Source organism: Ciconia boyciana, chromosome 2, assembly GCF_034638445.1.
Source record: "Ciconia boyciana chromosome 2, ASM3463844v1, whole genome shotgun sequence".
Lineage (NCBI taxonomy): Eukaryota > Metazoa > Chordata > Aves > Ciconiiformes > Ciconiidae > Ciconia > Ciconia boyciana.
In genome coordinates this window covers 119,951,517-119,975,901 of record NC_132935.1, presented here as the reverse complement: position 1 = coordinate 119,975,901, position 24,385 = coordinate 119,951,517, and the positions used below count along the sequence as shown (strand labels likewise).

The 24,385-nt window shown below is 46.2% G+C and overlaps 1 protein-coding gene across 5 annotated transcripts in view; it reads right to left on the bottom strand.

Moving 5' to 3' along the window:
• Positions 1-24,385, bottom strand: part of LIMD1 (LIM domain containing 1) — a 35,447-nt gene that overhangs the window by 6,331 nt on the left and 4,731 nt on the right. For all 5 annotated transcript variants that reach the window (XR_012041133.1, XR_012041132.1, XR_012041134.1 and 2 more), the window contains exons 2-7: positions 17,151-17,252; positions 5,744-5,811; positions 4,372-4,434; positions 2,798-2,928; positions 1,624-1,675; positions 860-928 (exon numbers count right to left, since the gene is read on the bottom strand). Coding sequence is in view for 1 of the 5 variants with exons in the window: in XM_072853791.1 (XP_072709892.1) it covers positions 860-928; positions 1,624-1,675; positions 2,798-2,928; positions 4,372-4,434; positions 5,744-5,811; positions 17,151-17,252 (485 nt within the window). In the remaining 4 variants the exon portion in view is untranslated. The remainder of the gene's footprint in view (positions 1-859; positions 929-1,623; positions 1,676-2,797; positions 2,929-4,371; positions 4,435-5,743; positions 5,812-17,150; positions 17,253-24,385) is intronic.

The window sequence follows — 24,385 nt, the reverse complement described above, 5'->3', positions numbered from 1 at the left end:
GCTCCTTCCTAGTAAGTCCAACATTTGCCACAAGAAGGAAAGCATCTGACATAGGCATTTTGAGGGGCAGCCTCGTACAAATTTGTCTTATGCAGTTTTATGGAATAAGCTATAACTCGTGGCAAGGTGCAACCCTATGTATTTTAAACATGCTCGTGTCTCCTTACACTCTCAGGTAGGATTCACCTCTTCACATTACATTAATTGCAGTTGTACTGATGTGAAACCAGCCTGCTGAGTCAGGGCCTCTTTCCACTGCATATGAGCACAGTGAGAGAAGACATCTATTTATTTTAATTCACAGAGCAGAAGTATGAAGGCTCTCTGGGAAGCCCTGCACAGGAGACCAAACGTGTTGAAGAGCTAGCACCTTCTGGGATTTTTTTGTGCAGCCATATCCTTTCTCCAGCCCCAATGACACATTCATTTCCCATGAGAGTGAAGGTAACTTACACCAGACAGGATCAGTCATCACCTTAGCATTTTTGAACAATCTGACTTGGAAATCAGATACACTAATGTGATCTGGAGCTCAAGGCTTCTGAAAGGCAGCAATAGAACGTTAGTAAGTCACCACTTTTCCTTCATTAACAAATAAACTGCCAAGTTTAAAAGTGATAATTAACTCTTTGCCCATAATTTTATGGATAGCAAATGAAATTGCAGCTGAGAAATATTGCTGCAAAAACTTTTGTCCTCAAACTGGAAATTTCTCAGCCACTGATAGAAAGGGTCGCACAATGCAAGCTTTGAATTGCTTATCTGCTGCCATTGGAAGGGAGGAGATTTATTTCCATCTTAAAAATAATAGTAGTTATCACTGTTAAGCACCCACTCCCTGAGAAAGCTGCTGACCTACCTCGCAGTGATAACATTCCACGTGGTAATCCTTGTCCATGGACACAACCCGAATAGTCTCATCAGACCCCTGTAAGCATTCAAGCAAAAGAGAAATTACAAAGGATTACGGCAGGATCAGACACATGCACTCTGTAGATTGCTTCCTGCAACAATGTGAATGTTGAACAAATGCACTTCAGCTGCTGGTTAGACACCACAAATAAATCCTGCCACCTGCAGTTATTTTTACAGTAAAGCTTCATCATCGACTGCAGATATCCTCCAAAATGTAAAATCAGAAATGTTAAATTCTCTCTGTTTAACAGTCACATCTACCCCAAATCAGGCATTAATGACTCAGTAATTTCAATATATCACATTTCTCAGCATTTTAAATTGGTTTTGCCCAAGATTCATCTCCTCCAAGTATTAAAATGAGTTCATCCCAGAGGGGTCACACAGAGGTCATTCATGAGCACCACCAGCATTTATTGACATGAAGGAAAGGTATCCCGAACATAAAACTAACAGCAGTATAATCCTGCAGGAGATGAAAAAAGCAGCCTGGCTCAGCAGAAATAAGCTTCATTATCAAGCAAAAGAAGGGTCACATCTCAAGGGCAGTGTATGAGCCCAGGTCAAAAGGTTGCACACTGGAGGAAGCGATCATCTCTCCCCATCCCCAAGGACATCCGTCTTGACATAGGGTGAAGTGTGAAAGAGAGCAAGGCCTGAGACATGATGCTCCCTCCCCAGAGGGAATACGACATAAAAGGCTCTCACCTCGGAGGGCAGAATGGGAAGTCCACACGCTGCACACTTTGGAGCTAAAACTCTGGAAGAGCAATGAGAAAGTGAAGGCAAGTTATAGATCAACAGAAAAAGAGAGGCCTGTATGTTCTCGGCGATACGACGAAAAGCTGCAGCTGTAAATAACTTATCCACAGGAAAGCTTTACATCCCGAGATCATAAATTCATTTTAGGATTGATTGTAAGTAATGCTTGGCACACATTGCTCAGGCAAAAAAAGATCTTACATTTTACATTTAGTGCCAGGAAAAAAGCAAACCCACTGCAGAATTCTTGGCTGCTACTGAGAGATTTGGAAGAGAGAATGAGGAGAAACTGAGCAGGACTGTCCCCAGAAAAACACATTAAAAGAAGTGGCAGCCTTGCAGCGGGGCAGGAAACCTCAGAGAAACCACCATGGGACCGTAAGGTTCCTTAAGGCCTTATAACACAACGTAACACGATAAATAAATAAGTAAACAAAATAGCAAGGAAACATGCATAATTTCAGAACAACAGTGGCACACGGAGGCAACTCTGATCTTGGCACAACACAGAACAGTTCCCGGGGCTGCCCGAGCAGCCGGGAACTTAATACTCTGCCTGCTCAGAAAATGGAGCAAGGAGCAAAGCAAGCCAAACGGACACTCAAAATGTATGCAGCTCTAATATCATAACTACCAGCTAAGAGCACATTTATTTTACTAAATGACAAGTGGCTTTTTAAGTGGATTTATCGGTTGTTTAATTTAGAGCTGGATAAAAGTTTCACTTTGATTTCTAAAAGCATTCTTTAAAAGTTAAATTCACCCCTGCAACTACTCAAAAAGCAAGTCACGTTGATTTCAACAGGCATTCACAGTCTTACTTTAGAGTGGACTGATTTCTTACATCAGTGAACACTTCATGAGCACTATTTCTCACTATCTCTGCTTTGCAGAAGGGGCAGCTGAAGCCCAGGGGTCAAGTGACTTCCTCAGAGTTACACAGAAAGTCAATGGCAGAGCAAGAGGAGAGACATCAGGAATTTCTAGGGTCTAGCCCCATCCTCAAACTTCTACCTTGTAATCCTGTCCCTATTTTACTAATCCAGGCTTCCTAATTAGCTGAAAAGCTAAATTAGAGGCTTGATGATTGGAGCATCTCTGCTGTTTATTTTGTCCTTACTTGTGGTAATCTCTGACACAGTAGATTTTGTTTTCAGAGTCTACAGTGAATGGCACACCATCCAGACACTCGTTGCAGACCACACATCGGAAGCAGCCTGGATGATATGATTTCCCTAGAGCCTGCAGGATCTGCAACAAACCAAGAGACAGGAAAAAAGCATGTAAACAGCCAATAAAGGTGAAAATAATAAACACACAGCTTTACATCAGACAATGCTGCATATTCATCAGCAGGGCTGTGTGTTTCTTCGGGCACCTCATCTGAAAAATGAGTTAACAGGGATGGAAAGGGCAGCTGGAATCAATATATATCACCTGGTTCCAGAGAAATGAATTATTAGCATGGGTAAGAAAATAATTTAGAGTCTCAGCCAAGGTATTTAGCATTACAAAGGATAGAAGTGACAGCATTTAAAGGAAAGAAAATAATTTCTGAAGCCAACAGTTGGAGAATACTTAGCAGGATCACAAGGCAAGACGTACCAGGCCAACAAAAGGAAATACATCTTTACATTCTCCATGACAGGCTGAAGCAAATACTATTGCTAGGTTTTCATAATGCCTTAGATATCCAAGAGCTTTGTACTTGCTAGCCTGGCTTTCTAATTAACGCATACCATGGAAACTGTATTGAACTCAACAGCTGCAATTTACCTGCTGGCTTTGGGGCAGCAATTACTACCTGGAATACCATTTCTGAGTATAAAATAGCTTTTCCAATTTTAATGCTTTCCAGTGTAAGCAGGCAAGCAAAGATAATTAACAATAAGCATTAGAAAATCTTGGGAGGCATGCTGTGAAATAACCACTCAGAAATTCCTAATTTCTTTGCCTCAGCCGTAGCTCACCAGCTACATGACCATGAATTTGTCTCCCCATGAATCACCCTCAACTGAATGCTGCCTGGTGCTGGCTAAAGACCAGCTGACCCCCTGAGCCATGACCCACTGTGCAAATCTTGAACGGATGGTACCTGTTGTAGGCTAATGAGAACTGCCTGCTTTAGCAGGATGTCCACACATCTACTGAGCAGTTTTCAAGGACTTGGACAGATGTGAACTGACGTGTGGATCACATACTCTGGGTCGAACCTATTCCCCAAGGTATCAGTCCAACACCAACAAGCAGCAACAAGACAGCAGCTTCATCCTGAAGGTACGTGGGAAGCCACGTCTTGACTACAGGAAAGACAGGCTCAGCAGAGCTGCACTGATGCCCCACAGCAAGGGAGCACTGCAGAGCCGCGGCACTTCTGAGCAGGAAGCATCGACAGGATTACGAATACACTGTCCAGGGAAGCCCGAAAGCAGATGAAAGAGCTGAAGGCTCTGATTTTCAATTTGCACTGAAAACAGGCAGAGCAAAGTCTCTGCATCGCATACAGCAGGATGCCAGCTTCACTTCCTTGCAGAAATCAACAAAAGGCTTAGTGGATTTTCTTTCTGCTACCAATCTCTCACTAGGCAGACTACCAGATGATAACAGACAGTACTGGCTATGAATATATTTTGCTTTTGATGCATTCTTCTAAAAAGCTGTGGGATTTTTTCTCCTAAAGCAATTATCACTTACCATGTCCATTATCAAATGACCACAAATGAAACACCTGTCAGCTGACTGCTGGAAACCAGAATACTGCAAGGACAAAAAAGAATTGGCTTAAAATTTCACAAGGCTAGTCGAGCATAAACAACAAGATATTATGGGGTGTTATTTGCTTGGCCTTTTTCTGTACTCCTTACACAATCTAAACTTTCCAGTGCTTTTTTCAGTATATGAAGCTGTGGATGGGTCCCCAGAGGATATTCTATAAAGACATCAGACTTCCACTGTTCAGGAGGAGTATGAGTTCCTGTAACTTTCAAGTCCTAAATCTAAACTGAAGTAAGTATATAAGTAAATGCAATAAATGCACATGCAAATAAGGCATTTACTAATAAGACTTACATTCTTATTTGACCAGGTGAATCTATACACCAGGAACTTACTTGTGTTTATCACAAATTCATATCACAACATCTGTATATATAGGCTTGGAAAGCCAAATTCTTCCTTTGGTTACACCATTATAGGTCTACTGGAGCTTCCCCGAGGCCAGTGGTATCGTCCCAGCTCTCTGGTAGTGTAACATTCAATTTTGGCCCAGAGCACCTTTCTTGCTGCTATTGCTAAGATCTAATGGTAAGGAACTGCCTGTCATGTCCACAACATGCACCTCAGGCACAACACATGTCTAAGGTTTCAGTCCTGTCTGAATGGTGGAAATGCAAAGTGGAAAAATTGAATATTTTAGATGCATTTAACCAATCTTTCCACTTCCAGCCTCTGTAGAATATACTGATGAGAGCAAAGAAGATTAACTCACTTCCCTCTGATAGAAAACACTAGACTTCCCCAATAAATAGGCAAATATGACTTTTTCAAGTCTCAATGAAGGCTTAATCAATGAGGGCTCGAGGGCAGGGGGTTATACGGCTTTTTACCTCTACCAGCCAAGGAGAGGACCATGGGGTTGCTTCATGCTCAGGTACATTCACACAAAATGCCTTGAGGGCAACGTAAAGATATCCATTAAGATGCCCAAGCAAAACCAGTTCATTGGAAAGGGAAATTCACTCATTGATTCTTCTGTAGCTGTTCATCTCACTCCTGTCTCCACAGCACAGCCACAGAGACACGCTTTGAAGGAGCCATCGCAAGAGGCTACGGCTTCAACTACAGGCTCTGCACTGCAAAACCGTGGTCTTTCACTCAGCTACTTCCAGCACCACATGTGGGCAGCCACCATGGCTGGGGCTGGCCTTGGGTAAAGGGGGAGCAGAAGGGCCAGGCAGGATGCTGGACTAGAGCCGTGTGAAATGCGGGCAAAGCTGCCGGGCAGAAAGGCTGCACATCTACCAGAGAGGCTGAGACATGCCAGCATAAGGGTCAGCTGTGTGCTTACCAGGAAATCTTCTTCACAGAACACCTTGCCATTCACAAAATAAAAGGCTTTTCCTCTCAGCTTTCGACCTGAGGAAAAAACACAGAGAGAAAAGAAAGGTCAGCAGAGAGCGGGGAGAAAATGTGAGCAAAAACTGGCTGCTGAGAAGAGAACAACAACGAGCACATGCGAGCATGGCTGCCGCACAGCTGGAGAAGAGCACCCAACCCCAGCACGGGTCTTCCCAGCCTCCAGCGCGACTAACCCATCTCCTCTTCCACTGGTGGTCGCTGATGAACACCAATCGCTGGATCCGGACAACAGTCCCACCTCCGGGAAGGAGGAGGTAGCTTTGCAAGCCTGGACCACCTCCTGGCAGATAACAACACGAAATAACCTGGCAAGAGTGAGTCAGGGTACTCCGACTCACACTGGAAAACACCCCAGGAGAGGAGCACGAAGAAAGGGCATGCAGAGGGTGATCCATACTTGACATCGTTCCTCAAAATGTCACCTCCCATGCTTTCCACTAGAAGGTACCTTCAACCAGCAGCTGCCAGATAAGCCACTGCAGTACCCGACCACCCGGTCTGCATCCAGCAGACTGCAACACCAGAGCGCTGAACACACTTCTCTCTGCGCCCTACCAGCATATTCATTATTGCAGCTGCCAACAAAAATTTGAAAGCATTTAAAAAAAAATACTTTTTTTGAAACCAGAACGTCCTAACAGAGATAAGATGCCAAAGTTTTTCCAAGAAAGGACTCTACACATGGGGAAGATTTATATTTACTGCAGCTTTTGTGTTTATGCCTCACATTCGCCGTCTGTTTTTGGTTCCACATAACTATGGCAACACATACTCACGCTGCTGCCACTTCTTCTAAATGCCCTGCCCTCTCCCCAGAGAAATGGGCTAGATTTTGTTTGTTTATAAAAAGCTGCTCCTACCTCTTTGCAGCCCGCTTTCCCTACTCAGCCAGGGGTTTGAAATGCAGCCTAGCACTGGAGAAGCTCTGCTTGCTCTGCTCAATCAAGGATCCCCAAGCACGTGCCCGGAGGCAGCACCTGGAGCAGGGGGAGCAGCACTGCCCGGGCACAGCCGGAGCAGGACTTGCTGCAGGCTGGTTTCAGGGACCTACCAGGCATTGCTGGAAGGAAATAGGAACCAAGACACCAGGGCCCAGAAGCCTCCTGCTTGATATGCATGCATAATTAAAAAATGATCATCAGCTGCTAGGTGTATAAACGCAGACGGCACACGGAACTGGTCTGGAGCTCACCTCTGGGTGCTTTATGGCATGCACCTACCTGGCAGCCTTCGACAATTAACCATGCTGGCTGCAAAGTATTAAGAAAAGGAGGAAGCCAAGTAAAACCACTTCAATAAATTAAGAGCTTCACCGGCTCCTGCATACACCAGAGGGCACTCTCAGGCTGGGAAACAAGTCGCACTGCTCCTTGGGAAATGGAGATGCTCCGGTGAAGCTCTAAAGTTTTGCCAGTGAATTCAGCCAGACCCACATTTCTCCAGTAGCCCTTAGTGCCCTGCCCAGGTTTCAGCCAGCAAGGCGGCGGAGGATGTGGCAGTGTGTTTCTCAAGGAACAAGCCCCGGTTTGCACGTGCAGCAGCTTCGTGGTTCAGCTGCAGGCTTTGCTCAGACGTGTGTCTACCCAGCGGCATAGGAGACAGAAGCATGCCGCCCCGACACGCTCGTCGTCCCCCGTTCTCCCCTAATCCCCGCTGGGGACAACCATGTTACCCGGAGGCCAGCCCATCCTTGCACGACTGTGGATGTCAAACTGTCAAACGGGACACGGAAGAAAAGTCAACAAACCCGAAAGCATCCTGCTCTGATTTCTCTCACCCACCCTGATGCTTTGCCAAGGTTGCTGACACCAAAACAGGACCTGGAGCTCAAAATAAAACATATCTAACCTTGGACATGTTAGCTTTGTGGCCCATGAACCGGGGTGCGTATTTGTACGATAACCTCTCCTGTGTGCCTGCCCGTCCACAGGTAAGCCCGGTATGCTCGCCAGCAGTCGTAGAGTCCCAGTTTCTGAGGAGGGGAAGGAGAGGCATGGGGATACCTGGGATTTGCAGCACCCTTTCCAATGGTGGTCCTAAGTAAGTTAACAAGAAGCCTAACGCAGCAAGAAGTACCCCCAAAAATCTCCTGCTGATTTAAATACACCATTGGGATTTGGCACTCCTAAAAATGAAAAACAAAGAAAAACCATTTAACTTCGATTTTAAATTACGCAGTAGTGCGGGCTCCAGTTTAGTGCAATGGGCAGGTGCCCAAGTGACTTTCCACCCATATGCAATGTCTCTCCTTAAAGACAAGCTGGCAGCGGTGAGGAAAAACATACACGTGGAGCCATGCAATGAGGAGACGCTTCTTTGGATGATGGCCGGTGTGTGTACAGCAGCCGTCACAACAGAGGATACGAGGTTTGGATCACTGCCACCACATCATTCTTCCACGGTGACAAAAACAGCATTTACTGGCCATTCTGCACCCGGTATATTTTTAACCCTGTGACATTAGCAGGTCAAGATTGATGGCAACAGACCTTCAGAGAAGGTGCCACAGCCGGTGTGCTGTGTCTGGGCTTCCGCTGCAAGCGCTTTCGGCAGAGGGATAAACCCCTTTATAAAGGGTTATAATTTGGCTGTTGGCATTACATGGGCCCATGAAGAAGAGGTGCTGACACCAAGAGCACTTTGAGGGAAAGGCGGGGATGACTTAATTACTTTTTTTACAGAAGAAGTGGTCATTTTTACTATTTTTAGCTCCTCTCCACAACTCTATTTAAGCCCCTGGCAGAAATGTAAATGGAAATTTGCCGAAAAACCAAGTAACTAGGTACCCCTGCAGCTGCCGCGGGAGCAGTGCATGCAAACAGAGCCAATTTCTTGCTGTGCTGCTCTCAGCCACACCCTGCCCATGTCGGGAAGGACTTCTCCCACCACCCCTTTGAGGTGAGGAAGCATCTCCTCATCGTACAGATGGGAAAGCAAGATGCAGGAAAAGCTCACTTCCCCAGGCTGCACTGGGGACCATCCCAGTGGAGCTGGGAAATGCATGTTCTGGCTGCAACCACACCAGTAAAACAAACTGTGCTGGGTCTGCCCCACAGCCCAGAGCAGGGTGGCAGCGGCTTCTGTCCCTGTGCTGAGCTCCCTGCCATGGGACAGTGCCTTAAATTAAGCAAGTCCCTCTCAAAAGTGATACTTCTGTGTGCCTGCAGAGGCTGGCACAGGTTTCGCTTCAGCATAGAGATGCTGTCGTAATTTCATCGAAAGGAAGGATGGAGAACTTAAATGGCATATAAGGAATCACATACTGATCACTGCCTACTTTAAATATGCATCACTTTAAATGATGACTACAGAGATTATATCCTTTGATAAACCCAGGAATATTAATGCATAGCTTGCTGCTTTCAGTATTGATTGCCTACATGTCTTAAGCTGCTGGCTCCTGACCGTGTTTCACTTTCACTTCACCCTGACTTCAGCTAATCTCTCACCTGAAAAAATTCAGTTAAAATTCTTCGGCATTTCAACCCTACCATCTTCACCCATTGTTACAAGATTTCTTGATCCTCTTCCTGACAGGAGGTTTGAGCCTCGTACTTTTAGGTACTGCTCATCTCTAACACATCTGTCTAATCTGTTTAGCTGTGGGACCTTCAGAATGACCTCGAGGTCACTTCAGCACCAATTTCAAAATATTTCAAGCTTAGGCACTAGTGCCTTTGCGCTAAGATAAATACACTTTGCTTAGCAGCTGATAATAGGCATACCACCAGGCTGCACTCCCAGGATGCTGGTGGTTTTGTCCATCGTCTTCTCAAACGACAGCTCTCTCCTTTTGAAGTTCATACAGAGAGGGGTTTACCAGGGACTTGCAACGGCCCAAGGAGGATGCTGGGAGATGCATCGCTTGCTTGCTGGGGAGCTGGACCCAACTTTCTCTTTTGAAGTTGCTTTTCCATTATTTATTAAAAGGAGAATGGGGTCACAAACCCATGTTCAAAGACAAGAGATTGCTCTTGATGCATGTAATGGTACAGGGCCACGTCCAGATCCCAGGGCTCTATGGGGATGCATGACCAGGACCCCGCATTGCTGGGGAGGCAGTGTGGACCTCACTTATCACTTATCTAAGCACCATGGAGCTCCCTGTGGTATCTGCACAGCAGATGGGCGAGAATCACTGCAGACTGGCAGCTGCTCCCGGATCCTTTCCATGCTGACAGGCCTGGTCCTCTATCATTACAAAAATCAGTCCTTCTTAGAGCACCACAGCTGTAAGATAAATTTGGACATGTGATTATTAATGGCAGGTTAAATATGAAAGGATTTCAGTTTCAGTGGATGTAACCTCCTCACACACTAGCGGGACAGCAGGCTGGAAACACCATCCGTCTAGCTGCTAAGGATCGAAACAAGCTCCTCCTCAGTCCTGGGTGGCTCTGGCTCAAGCTGCAGTCCTTCCCTCAGTTTTCACTTCCCCCAAATAAAGCTGCGAGGAGGTTCAGATCGAAGAACCTACTCTGGTCTGTGCACACCCTGCAGGCAGCATGACGGGTGCAGACAGAGCCCAGAGGCCTCAGCTCCCTCACACCGTACAAAAGTCCCTGGTGCCCACAGATCAGCAGCACACGACTCACTGGTGCCCGGCCAGCACACGTGATTTTGGAGCCCTCCATGGATACTGGCTTTGCTGACACACAGTATGGTGTCCTACTGTGTGCCACAGACTAGGTCAAGCATCAGAGAGCTCTACTTAATTTCTGCCATCTGTGCTATTTCTGTTGGCCACCATTAAAGCTGGATGCAGCACTGAGTCTAGCACAGAAGCACCAATATTTCCAATCCGCTCTTGAACTGGGGCTGCACAAAGGAGTCACTTAGATGCCTGCACATCCTCCAAATCAGGTAAACTCAGACTGTGATCAACTGGCAGATACCCCAGATCAAAGCCTTGGTAAAACCGTGGGCAGGAGGATAGGACGACTCTTAGAAAAAACTGCGCTAAGGCACAGTAGCTCCGTTACCATTTAGATGTTCCGTCTCTCTCTCAACTACACCAGCTATATTGTAAAATTGTAAAAAACACCCTCCGTGCTCTCACCACACATTTGAGGCAGTAAAAAAACCAAACAACTCTGAGAAAATGATCTGATGCCTGAAAGCCAAATGCATGCTCTGGCATGAGTAAGAAAAGGTCAGCCACCTCTAACGGCAAAGCAACCGCAGGTGAAGGCAGAAATGGCTCCTCAGAGAGAAACATTGTGAAACCACCATAAGCCACACAACTGAACAACACCTCTCCTTTGCTGATGGCAAACCATTGTGAGAAGATATTCAAATGTTTTTCTTTTTAGGGAAAACCCCTAGAAGCTTCAAAATTCAGAGGTAAGATAAAGTCACCCTGGGACAAAGCAGCGCTACAATCCAGGGAGTCCCTGCTGATGTACCAGTTTTCAACCCAGTGCCCAGCTGCTCTCTGCATCACTTCAGGGATGGCTGCCCTGTTCCCCAAAATGCACCAAAATCAGGCAGCTGTCAGAGGTGGCCTCCCACCCCATCACCCACCGACTGTCATCAAAACACACAGAGGCTCAGAGGAGGAAGGACGGAGAGGCAATCTCTGTGTCCTCAGTGAATGTAACTCTGCATCGAAACTATAGGAGAGCAATTTTTAAATTTTTCTAGGTATGGAAGAGGCCTCAGTGCTTACTGAGCCACTACTCAGAAAATTATTCATAGGTACCGTTAAAACATTATAAGAAACCCCCTAAAATTTTTACAGCACAATTAATCCTATGCCTGTTCTTAACAAAAAACAATACTTTGAAGATGACATTATAAAATAAAAAGACCAGAAAGACTGGAAATATATTCCATTAAAGGTTTCAACCTTTTTTCTCACATTGTCCTAATGACTTCAGACTTTCAGCCAGCACTAAAACAAATGCAACTGACTCAAACCACTAGTATATTGATAAAACCCTGACTGCATCTCCTGTGTATGAGCTGAACACTGGTACCTTTCCAGCAGCGATACCTACTGAGGACACCTGGACCATGCCAAGGCCCCTTCAGCTCAGACCCCAAAGCACTACCACCCTGAAATATGGCCAGGAGAGGAACAAGTACTGTCATCCTACCATGAAAGCTGCCCTGGCGTTTCTCATCTACGGCAAGCACTTCTTGTGCCAAACAGCGGGGATTTCTCACCAGCGAGCTGAGAGACTGAAGACAAAAAGTCAGCAAGAACAAAGCAGTAATTTAGACTGGAGCGGAAACATGCACTGATGCCTTCCCTGTCTCCCAAACTGTCGGTAAGCCAGGCACAGCTGAATCTTTTCTGAGATTACTTGTGCTAAAAAAATGTGTTGTTTACTATGTGGACTCTTGCATGATAATTTTATTAAAGGGATGCTGAGGAAGGATTACCAGCAGTACTTTGCACTCTCTGCTTTGAAGATCTGTGCGTTTCTCACACGTGTCAATCAGTATAGTGGTTTTATATCCAATTACAAGCAGTAAATCCTGCCTCCACTAGAAGAGCTGGTAGTTTCTGCATCTGAAGATAACCATACACATACATGCGCCGTGGGGAAATTCACTTGGCGAGGCTGCCTGTCCTGCAACCTGGGATTAAGTCGCACTCGCAGAAAAAGGTGACTTTCTACTCGTAGAGTTATTTAGCAATACCAATAAAAACCATGGCCTTGTTGTGACAGGGGTTATATATCAATATGGGGCATGGTTATTCAACATAGTTATCCCAAAGACACCAAGAGCTGCATCGCTCTAAGTAGCCATGCTTTATACTCACTGCAGCAAGACTAATTAGCCCAAGCAGAGGGCTACGCTCACAGATATGCTGCTTCGATACCTTCGCTACCTTGTTTAGTAAATGACCCTTGATACCCCTAAACACAACTATGTTGTGAAATATTAAAAAAAAACCCAGAGGGTGGCAAGAGACAGACAGCTTGTGTTATTTCAAACTCTTGCCACTGGAACAGCAGCCTGTTACCCTTACACAGACATCAACATTCATCTGAGCTTACAATAAAAAAAGAAAAAGAAAGTAATGTAGTAATGTTGACATGTCAAAGGTCGAATTCTGTAATTTGGCAAACATGCAAGGTTTCCACCTCTTTGTAATAAGGGGTCAAAATCTGGCCCTCATTTTGGACCTTCTGCTGCAGTTCAACATCAAACCCTCCTTCAAACCACCTTGCAATCAGTTCGTTCTTTCTGACTTCCTTCCTCGCCTACTGATTTCCTTCACAGTCATCTCTGACACTTCCCTTGCACTTTTTTAGCTTTCAGATTTCCTCTGAGGACCAAGCAGCTCCAGTACAAGACCATTATGCTCTAAATTACGCTGCCAGCAGAGCTAAAAAGGTCTGTTTTCCAGGCAATCTGCGGCAGTCAGATATAAGCCTGGCTGAATCCTAGAGAAAACACTAAAACAACACATAGGTTAGAGCAATACTGTCTAATTCAATCTATACCATTTATAAGGTCTCCTTACTACCTTAATAATAAATATCAACATCTGGAAACAGCTGGCATTTTTTGTGTTCTGAGGACGTATAAACAGGTGATTTAATTTAAATGGTTAATGTGTAACAAACCATTTGATAACTACAACTGTTTGTCCAACAAACTGAAAAAAAACCCAAGACGGAAACAGACACCTTGAGCTTGCAGGAAATAGCCGTATGAGTTTTGAGGACTTTTTTTTTTTTAACCTACTTTCATGGCCCTCCTGTAAAGCAAATATAATTTATTACTAATGCTGCAGAAAGAGCCCGAAGTTTTTTCCTCTCCCTCTCTGCAAAAAGCTGCCTTGTTTGTGTCTCTGCCCTGTAACAAACAAGAAGATAAATGAGACATTTATGCCAAAGTGTATCATTCTAAATCTGTTGTTTTGACCTCTAAGCCAAATTTTCTGCATTACATGCCAGTGGCTCAGATAAAACAGTACATTTTTCTTCCTGACAACTGAACCCTGTAACGTATGCATAGCTCTGCTCAACAAATTGCTCTATCATTTATCTCTGAACATATGTGTATCAGGAAACAGAGGGTGTAGGAAATTTGGCACCATGACGTATCAACCCCCTTCCCCTCCTTAGACCCTCTCAGTTTTCTGTATCTGGGAAACTAATGCACATTTGGACACAAATCCAACTATGAGCAAAAGTAGAAATCCTCACTAAAATGAAAACAGCAGGACAGCAGATATAAATATCTGGAGGACAATATGCTTTACCTTAATAGGTAATTTTGTGTATTTTATTTATGGGAGCACAGATATTCAGTGTTCCACCAGAGGAGAAATTTTAGGATTGAAATCACGAGCAACCTTGACTTCTCAAAGACAAGACTGTACTGGATGGTGTCCAAGATGAACTCCACTTGACCTTAAAAGCACTACTTACTTTTCAGCTGGAAACCAGAGTTTCCACATAGGCTGCTGAAGACGTGCTTTGCAGCTAGACAGACAACACCATCGGGACAAATATTTATTTTTCTGGCAGATAAAATGGTCTCATCATATTTACTGCAGCAACACAGACGTCAGCAAGCCTGCAGAGAGGCACGCGCTCTCTCTGGGTAACGACAGGGCTGTGTGCCTTCATTCGTCTTGCAGCCAATGGTCCGGGGGACTGGGAAATGACCTCGGTCTGCAAAAGGGGGGATTCCCCTCGGGTACATTTCCTCCCTGAGCGCAGGGCAGGACGGCATGTACCACCCCAGGCATCAGTTAAGCAGCTGCAATGCAAAGAGGCTTGATGAATCAGAAAGTCACCCCAGCTATGCCTTTATAAGCACAGCAAGCCAGGCTGCAAAGCACGCTGCTGGAGGGGGGGGAATACAAATGCCCTCCCCATGCCTCCCAAGCCCCTGGAGCAAACAACTCCTGCAGACCACAGCGGCAGCGCAGGAAACCACCCCCTGTACTGGAGGGTTTCTTGTGAGACTTGCCACTTGTAGAGGTACTTGCACGTGAGGGAAACCCCGCTACTGCGGAAGCCTCCCTCTGGCACCGCTCTCCTTCGAGTACCAGAAGTCCCAGGACACCACACACCCTCCTCTCCATCCATCCATGCCAGCCATCGCCACGTCCAGCTCCCGTCTTAGCACGGCCGCTGCCTCAATGGGAAGGACTTGAGCTTTCATGAGTAATTACTCTCGTGCACTGAACATGCTGAAACAGGCTCTCACTTATACTCCTGTGGCTTCCATTCCCCTTTTTTATCTCATATGGAAATACAGTATTTTCTACTCAGAGAAATGCTATTATTACTCCCCTCCTTTCTTTTTTTAACTAGCATTTTTACTAGCTTTTTTTTTTTACTTTCCATTTGAAACCCTTGGCTCCAGCACACCTCCAAAGAAATTCCTCAGTTACAGCCTGGGTAAGAGAGAAAATGGGCTTCACTTTGCTAAACTTAGGCTTTTTCCATCTTTCTAAGTCTCACCTGACACCCAAACCTTTTCATCTTGCATTGGAAACCTCTGGAAAGGGTTGCCTTTTAGAATAAGCAGCAAATAGCTATTCTTTCAGCCCTCAGCAACCCACCTCATTAGAAATGGGATTAAGCTATTTTTTAACCAAACACAAACATAAACGGAAGTAACCACTGACACTTCTGCAACCGCAAGTACCTCTCTAGCGCAGGTCTCCAAATAAAGATGGTAAAATCCATTCTGAAAGGAGAATTGAAAGTGTCTCTTTCTAAAGCACCAGTTGCACAGTAGTAATTTTGGAAATTTAAGACAGCTCGAACCTGCTGCTGGATTACTTTTAACAGGAGCTTTGTGTGCAAGGGCAGTTTGGAGGACACATGGCCACGGAGGGCGAGAGGTCCCTGAAGCAAAGCTCCGTCTGCAGCCAGGAATCCTCTCCGCAGGAGACAATTTTGAATTAATTTATAAGAGAGGACAAAAGAGTGAGCTGCTGACTTCTGAGCCTTTAGGAAACTGCCACCACACGCAAACACCGCTTTTTCTTTTCAGTTTTCCCGGTTTTGGTCAGATGATGGTGAAGTGCTCTACTGAAAACATAGGTGAGGTGAGGCAAGGCAGCTGGTGTCGGACAGCTGGGAAATGAGCAGAGTTCAAGGTTCAGCTATTATTAAAAAGCATACACATCTTTCTATATTTATTCCCACTTTACAGCTCCAAATAAAACACATGCAGTCCTGATGAGTTTACAACTCTAAATACAACGCAGGAGAAAAACCCTAAGACTCATCTGGGAAAACCAAACTGATATATACAAAAGCACCAGAAGGATTATTATTATTTTTTCTGCCACCACATATACAGCTACATTTCTAAAAATATGCTACTGGCCCTAGAGTTAAACATAACAAAATAGAAAAACCACTGTCTTACAAACACAGCCATGATTTGAAATCAAGCAGCCTGGTTCCTCACCCCAGCTCCATCATGGACCTCCTCGAAAAGCCACTCAGGGGGATCCATACATTGCAGCATGCTATATGCTTCAGCAAGCTTCATGTGTGGGTCTGACACACGGCAGGGAGCTTGGCGGGGCCAGCCGAACTATTTACCCTGCTTCACGGACAGATTTCACAGGGCTCACCATCACTGCTCCCAGCCTGATACCTCTGGCACAATAATCAGCTCCCTCCCTGCAATAACCAGAAAGCAAGCTGGCAGAGACATGTCCCTTGTCTCGGGGCATGGCTCCATTTCTCCGGAGAAAGAACAAGCAAGATGTGTAACCTGGGTCATTCACGCACTTAGATGCTTTGACCAGAGGTCCCTCAGAAGGGCAAAATGATTACAGCAAGTAAAGGTAATGCACACAGTGAAAACACCGTGACCGGACCAACCATGCAGCAGCTCCATCTGAAAAGGTGTCTCCGGCGACGCAGAGCCTGCTGCCGATACTCACACCCTGCCTGCACCCTCGGAACGGCACTGACCTGGCAGCTCTCCCTGGGGTCTGCAGACTGAAAGGCCAGAATGGCTGTAAAGCCTGATGTGACAAATAAAAAACCCCTAAATGTCAGCTAAGGCATATTCACTGCCACTTTGAAAAAATACTCTTATGAGTAAGAAAACATAGCTGTAACGGAGAGACAGAGGAATGAAAACAACCGTCCCCCCATACCAGAAGGCAGTCAGCCAGCGCAATCCAAAATATCTTTTCTACATGCCTTGCAAGAACACATTCTAAAACAAATAGCAACCACCACCACTGAGACATACAGCTGTGGCAGACTCCAGCTGGCAGATAATTCAATAACCACCTCCTTCTTTTCCCCCTTTACACCAGAAAAACATTAAGCCCACAGAGTTTGCCCCAGGGCCCTGCTCCATTGGCAGGCCAGGCAGGGGATACTCACTGCAGGCTCCGCAGGTGAAGCAGCTGTCATGGTAGAGGTTGCCCATGGCCTGGCAAGCCTGGTTTGCTCCATACACCCCCTTGCTGCACTTCACGCAGGTGCCTGGAAGAGAGGGAGGGAGACAGAGGTCAGAAACGGGACCCGGCGGGGTGGCTGGGGTCACTGGCTGGGTGACCACACCTGTAATTCGGCATGGTGGCTCGGCAGCTTAGGACCAGGCAGTTCATCGTAGCCACAAGATGTAGGTGACATCGGTGTCACCCACCTGAGAGATACTGTTAACAGTGGCCATGACAGTCATCAAATCTTCACGGCGAAAGCATTTTGCAAAAAAATAAACTGGACAACAGCAACCTTGTTTGTCTACAGCAACATCTTCTTTCTTCACCCATTCATTCCCACAAACTTTATATACATTTAAAACCACTTAATGACCCTCCCAAAAGCCTGGGTGGTAGTAAGTGGTGCTCAGGGCTGTTCACAGACCAATGGTTTCTGCTACTTATTGCATAAAATAAGCTTGTTGGTTGCAACCGATGTGAGGAAAACACACGTCTTCACTTAGCCCTTTTAAATCTTCATCGATTTCAGACCCCACTCGCATCTGCTGAAGGCCCTAGGGATTTCCCACTGAAACAGAGCTGGACTGACTACCTGACACCTACCTCTCTTCCCTCTGTCAGCCACATCTGAACAGAGAGAACCAACGTAGCCACTACCTACAGACCATGTATCCTGCCCAGATGTTCTTCTCGCCTCTTGCAGGACAAGGCAAGAAAGAAGCCAGTTTTAAGGAGAGGATACCTGGTGGCGGTGGCACCACCAGCTGAGGGGGGCTATCTCTCAGGTGGCCTGTGAGGTGAAGGAGAGCCAGGGCCAGCACACACAGTCATCTTCTGGCCATAAGCTGTCCCAAGTGCCAGTCCAAGCTGCTCCTCGCACCCAGGCTTTCCTGCCACCGCCATCACCTAAAGACCAGGGTCAGCTCTGGAGCTCCAGAGGAGGGAGAAGACAGCTGCGCTCGGCTGTTCAGCCCAATCTCTCGCTACAGCCAGCACAGCCAAGCACACTTCCACCTGCACCCACCCCAGTGTGGGGCTCCAACCCAAAACCCAAGCTAGGCAGAGAGCATAGGGTGAGGATTTCCACCTCATGAGGAAGCTGTTGGGACCCTCCCGGCACAGACCTGCCTGACTGAGGCTGGAAACAGTGGCAACGGGGCAGATGCACAGTGGTGGTGGTGGGGAGGGACCACAGGGAGAAGACTTCAGCACTGCAGGTTCGCAAAGGATGTTGTGTGTTCACCTAGGGCCTCTCAAATCTCACTACATTTCCACATAAAACTATTTTGATAACAGAGTAAGAAGTGACAACTGAGTTTCATGCCCTTGACAGCATCCACTAGCAGGACCTGCTCCCTCCACCTGGCAGGCAGAAACACAGCAAGGCCGCCCAAAACCACTATTAGTGGCCAGGGAGAGAAAGACCTTGCCCAAGGAAAATGACACATCAAGCCAGTTTACTTATTTCAGGCATTACCCTGTGATTGCTACAGACCGGTTTTAAAACAGCATCACCCTTTAACAACCTCTAAATGAGCAACTTCGATCCATGTTTAAGCAAATAAAATACAGATCTACCCAAAAAGGGCAGTGTGAAGGACAAACAGAAGATGTGTCTCTACTCCTCAGCGATCCTGCGAATTTGACTTCACCTCCAGGTCTCTCCTTCCACCACTGCTCCGACTCTTGAACTCCCTGGGGCAGGGACTGTTGGTCACGTCTTGCTCCTTCTGGCCCAGGAAGAGGGACAGCATCATCTCGCTGGAGATCCTTAGTCATGCTGTGGTTAACAAAACTTCACTTCTTTTGGGGCCCTGCAAGCTCCAGAGTAATTGGAAAGGTCTGGTGAAAGTTAGGAAGAAACCCAACAGACTTACGACAGCGCTGAAAAGTAACTCTCAACTCCGGCAGCACCACGCTGGCACTTCTAGGGTGGTTAATAATTTCTTCCTGCAGCTGATAGCTGCGGCCATCAGTTTTCACTCTACAGGGTTAAAAACACTCAGGAACCCTTTGCAGTAGTGCACACAGGGCTGCTGAAAAGCGGATACATCATTTTCCCAGAGCAGCCCTGGCTCTCTGTCCTGCAGCTGCCTGCGTGCGTTCAACTGCATGCTGAAAGCTGTCCTAGCGCTGCTCCAAGCCCCACTGCACTCAGAGCCAGAGTCCAAACTGACACAAACCTGGAGAGAAGGCTGCAGAGTATAATTAGTTACTCTGTTTTGTCCAAATTCAACCTGAACTGAAATGCTAGCTTGGCTGCGGGCCCACCCCAGCACGCAGACTGGCACCACGTTAGCAAAGTTTGCTGGTTCTTTTCGAACCAAGCAGATTTATCTCAGTTATTTATTGAAAGAAACATTTTAAGAAAGTAAAAGATAAATCATGCAGGCATTACAAAAAAAAGAAGAAAATAAAAAAAGAAAAGACAAAACAAAGATAAGAAAATTTGGCTTTTCAAATGGATGTGTTCTCCTAGGAACGCGTACATTCAGCAGCAGCCTGGGATGCTGTGCAATCGTCTGACACAAGAGCTAACAGCTACCTCACAAAATTCCCTCTCGACTACAGCGGTGCCGAGCAGAAAGTTTTGAGAGCAGAAAACCTGCTGATTTTGCTGCTCAAAGCCTTCTTTCCACGACATTCACCAGGCTTTCCACAGAACCGATGTATTTATTGCACTACAAGTGCTGCATTTTCCCCTTTTCCATGCCAATGAGTGGCTGCTCCAGAAAAAAATCACCAGTGTGCTCTGATTTCCTCCTTTCCAGAAAGCAGCCGGGTCACACTGAATATGGATGAGCAGCAAGAAGAAGCAGGAGGCAGAAGGCACAGCAGCGGCGTGCAGGCACAGTGCACAGTAAAGCTGCTGGCAGGCATCTAAAGCCACTATAAAATACCCTAATGCAAATCCCACAGAGGATAGAAATTGCCTCTGCTGTCTCTTCTCTATCCCATTTAAGCTTCAGAGCGTAGGCACTGCCCGTGCTCTCCCCAATGGGATGGACAGTCCGGCCGGATCCTGCAGGAGCTGCCCGGGCTCTCCCCACCATCCTTCCACCTTTCTTTCAGTACATGCTCCGTTTCATCCCCTGCTTAACCCTTTTATCCACTTCCTCAAATATTTAGGCCCTTAAAACATGGAAAATAAAGTCATAGAATGAAAGGGCTTTTAAAATAAATTGACAATGTTGTCTGTAAAAACTATAATGTGCTAATTACCCAACTAAGTAATAACCAGCCATGCTATAAATATTTATAGATGTCCTGTGGCAAGGCTGACAATTGAAAAATGGCATTATGGCAAATATGTGTATAGTTTATATTTTCATTTGTATCTGCTAAATCTTACTTGAAAGCCAATTAAATCTCAGTAGCAATTGGAATTATTCTAGAAATAAGTCATTGCTTCTTCCAAATATAATAATTCTGAAGTATTTTAAGCGATATACTTGAGCCTTCATCTCTGACTCTCAGCACACCTGGCCTGAAAGGGGAAAAAGAGGTGATTTTTATTATTGATTTTTCCTTTCCACTTTTTTTTGCTGCTCACTCCCTGCTGCCACAATGATCCTGTTCTTTCAGCTTAGGCTACGCAAGGAAGAAGCAATACCTGTTGCTGATGGTGGCCAGTCGCCAAGCTCGGCAACACATGTGCGAAGACAGCCTGATGGAAGGCAGCGCAGCACAAGCCACATCCATCCCCATCCCGCTGCAAAACAGGCTCTACGCCCTGCTCCGCACCAGCTCCAACGACTATTTCCCAAAAGAGTGCTGAGCATGCTTTCTGCTAGCCAAGGCGTAGAGTTAAAATGTCAGCAGCATCAGTCCAGCCCCACATGCTGCTGGTCCTAGTCAGCAGCTCAGGGTAATTTTCTTGGCATAACGCAGCATTTAGCAAAAACTTCTGTCCTCAGCTCAAAGCAGAGGGATCCCAAGTATCCACGGCCCAGTGAGATGCCGGATTCCTGCACTTGGTTACTTTGCCACACGTAACAAGCGCTTATGCAAGCACCGATCTGAGCAGATATCCCCTCTGAAATTACGGCTTTTAACCTCAGATGGAATTATTAAGATGTTATTAAGGAGAAATTAAAGGTTTCTTTTTCACCACCAGGATGACAAACCCAAAGCACCGCACATGCGCAGTGCTGGTAAATTCATGCTCGAATGCACTGGCAGAATGGTAGCCAGATTTGGAAAGGGAAAGGGATAGAAATTGCTGATTTCGGCTCAATTTCTCCCGGCAGGGCAGCCGGGCCCCGGACAACAAAGAAATCTCTGTTCCCTTTTGCATCATGCAGCAAGCAACCGCCTGCGCTGCAGCTGAGCGCCTGAACAAAAGGACCTTTGGGGCAGAGCTGGGACCGAAAACATGCTCTGTAAGCCACGTCCCGGCACTTGCCGTACACCTCAGCACTGCAAACCACAAGGAGTGCTGCCACCGGGAACAGCCTTGGCTCATGAGATCAAACAGGTCTGATGCAGACCTCAGGGGCTGTCAGAAATGAAAGCGAACCTGGTGCCCAGTCTGAAATGTCAGTCCCACCATCAAAGTTCAACAAGTGCATCTCCATTTACTGCCGGACTCAAAGCCTTTAGAGATGTTTTTTCCTCTAAGCGTTGCTATTTCACACTCATCAGAAGGAGCTCAGTTACTTACTATATCCCACTCACTAAAAATTCAATGCAAACCATGCTGAACGACAGCATTTTCTAGGACTGGTTGGTATGATTTATTTCCACGTGCCAGACATCATCTATGTACAAACCAAGAACACAGTTGTGGGTTTTTCCAGCAGCATCCCCCTTCTTTTCAGCAGCATCCATGTTCTCAGCAGCATCGAGGACAGCCAAGCTTTTCTACACATGCTCCTGGTTGGGTTTGCTAAGACTGTCGCTTAATTTTAGAGGGCCAAATGTGTTGCTGTGCTGCTTCAGTGGTGAGATTTCCTTGCCACATCAATCCGGTCCTGGATAAGAGGAATGCAGTGGCAGGATGAGGGGAGAGTCTGGTGGTGTGGGTCTGCATACATAGCTAATTCAGAAACAGCACCTGGAGGGGTAAGTCTATCCTACCCCTTCCATTTACTCCAAGCAAGCCACATTTCCATGATCAGCTTGACTCTTCTCCACCACACATAACTGTTTTTTGCTCCTTCCTTACAGGAGGCTGGATTTATACTCAAGAACCCCCAGTTGCATTTGGAAGAAAACCCTAGAGCCTTTGCACGTAAATACCTCCCATATCATCTTTCCCATCTGCCCAGACACATACGTGGCTAATCCAGAAGTAGACCCTGCTGCCTCTTGGCAGAAGCTGTACATTCAGGAAAGCTGAGGACAAGAGGAAAGCTCTTGCCTTGTTCCCCTTTCCCGCTCTGACGGGGAGGACCCTCGTGAATGTACAGCTTCTGTGTTTCCAACCCACCTACTTATTCCAGAATAACCAAGTCCTCCACTTACACACACATTTTTCAAAGACTGTCTGCTGAAAAAAAAGACTTCACCCTGTCATACCCAACGCGATGCTCAGGTCTTCGGGTTTTACTTCAGACCTTCTCCAGAACCTGATGCCACCTCCCTGTGGCTCACCTTAACTAAGTCATTCCTATATCAAACTCTAACTTAGACATACTGCGTGCCTCGCTGTGCTGTCATCCACTACTGTGCAATCACGCTTGCCAGAGAGTTGATTTCAAGGAGATCTGGAGGCCCATGTGAGATCAAGTGCCTGGAAAACCTGGCAGTCTGGTCCCATTCACCACTGGGTATCATCACTCGTATCAGCTCCACGTTGTCAGTCAGTGGTAGCAAAGACGTGCAGGTCCTCCTTGCCCAAAGAACCACAGAGTTGGTAAATGCAATTTTTCTGTACTGTTTTTGCATGCCATGTTCTTGACCCCCAACTTTGCTGTAGACAGTCGTGTACACACTGCAGGCAAAGTACAAAATACCATCAAACTCACATCAGTGACATTTTAAGTACCTTATAGTGATGTCCGAGATTACATTAACTCCAGTGCCAAATGAATGAGCCTCCTTATTCCTTTCAGTCGCCACTGCCACAATATCCTGGCTGAAAGAACTATGGATCCTCTGCCTCAACTCCTTCCTTTTTCTTTCCTTTTGGTACAGATTTTTCCTTAGCTTGCAAACCCAGCTGAGCTCAGCAATATACTGCTGTAATATTGAAGAGCCATATCCCAGGCAAATACTTACTTGCTTGGTTCCTTGCAGTGAGATAAGCTTTGCAATCCGCACACACTCAGTAGTCCACGTGACATGATCCTTCCAGCTTTCCTTGTTCCACCAGGACCCACCTTGCCCTGCCTCCCCCTCCTCTCCGCTGCAGGCAAGCATCTCCCTCTAGATGTGGTGTTCTCCCAGGAGCAGGCAGCGAGGGACATATCTGCTCATTCCCAGTGGAAACAATGCCGTCATCATCACCCACGTACAAAACAAACCTCAGAAGAACTTTCATTTTAACCTGAAATTCTCCACTCGGCAGCCCTGAAATTACCCTCATTGCTGCTGAAGCATCCTGGTGCACCATCATCATCAGGGTTTGGGAAAGTCTGCAGATGTGTACAGCCTTAAAGTTCAATGAATTGTGGTTTCGGCCGTGGTAAAACACTAACTTCACTATGTACAAGACTTGGAAAGAGCACTGCTGGCCTTCGAGCTGATCACACCCATTCAAAGGTGCTGGGGTTCCAGGTCTCCATGGGGTTTCAGCAACTCGGCAACTGCTCTGCTTCTGCCAAGGGGAAAAGAAATCTGCAGACTTCGCTGCGAGATCTTCTCTGCCCAACTGCTGGGAAGCATCCCAGTATTTCACTGCAAAACAAGATGCCTGGGGCCCTCCTAAAATACCTGCAGCTTATCAGCTCTGCTCTAAATAATAAGGAAGCCAGAACTCAATACCTAACAAATATTTATAACAAGAAAACAAGAAAACCATTTATAAAAATTGTTTTAAAAAAAGCTCTTGGTAAGGGTGTAGATAGTCTCCTTCAGTTGGAGATTTCCATCTAGCTATATGAAATAAGCACTGGTAAAAACGTGATGCTACACGTTACACCTCTAAAAACATCCATCTGTGCCTGCAGACCAAGGAACTGCATGGTACCACAGGTTCTGCTAAAATGAATGGCAAAACCTCCCTGCAGA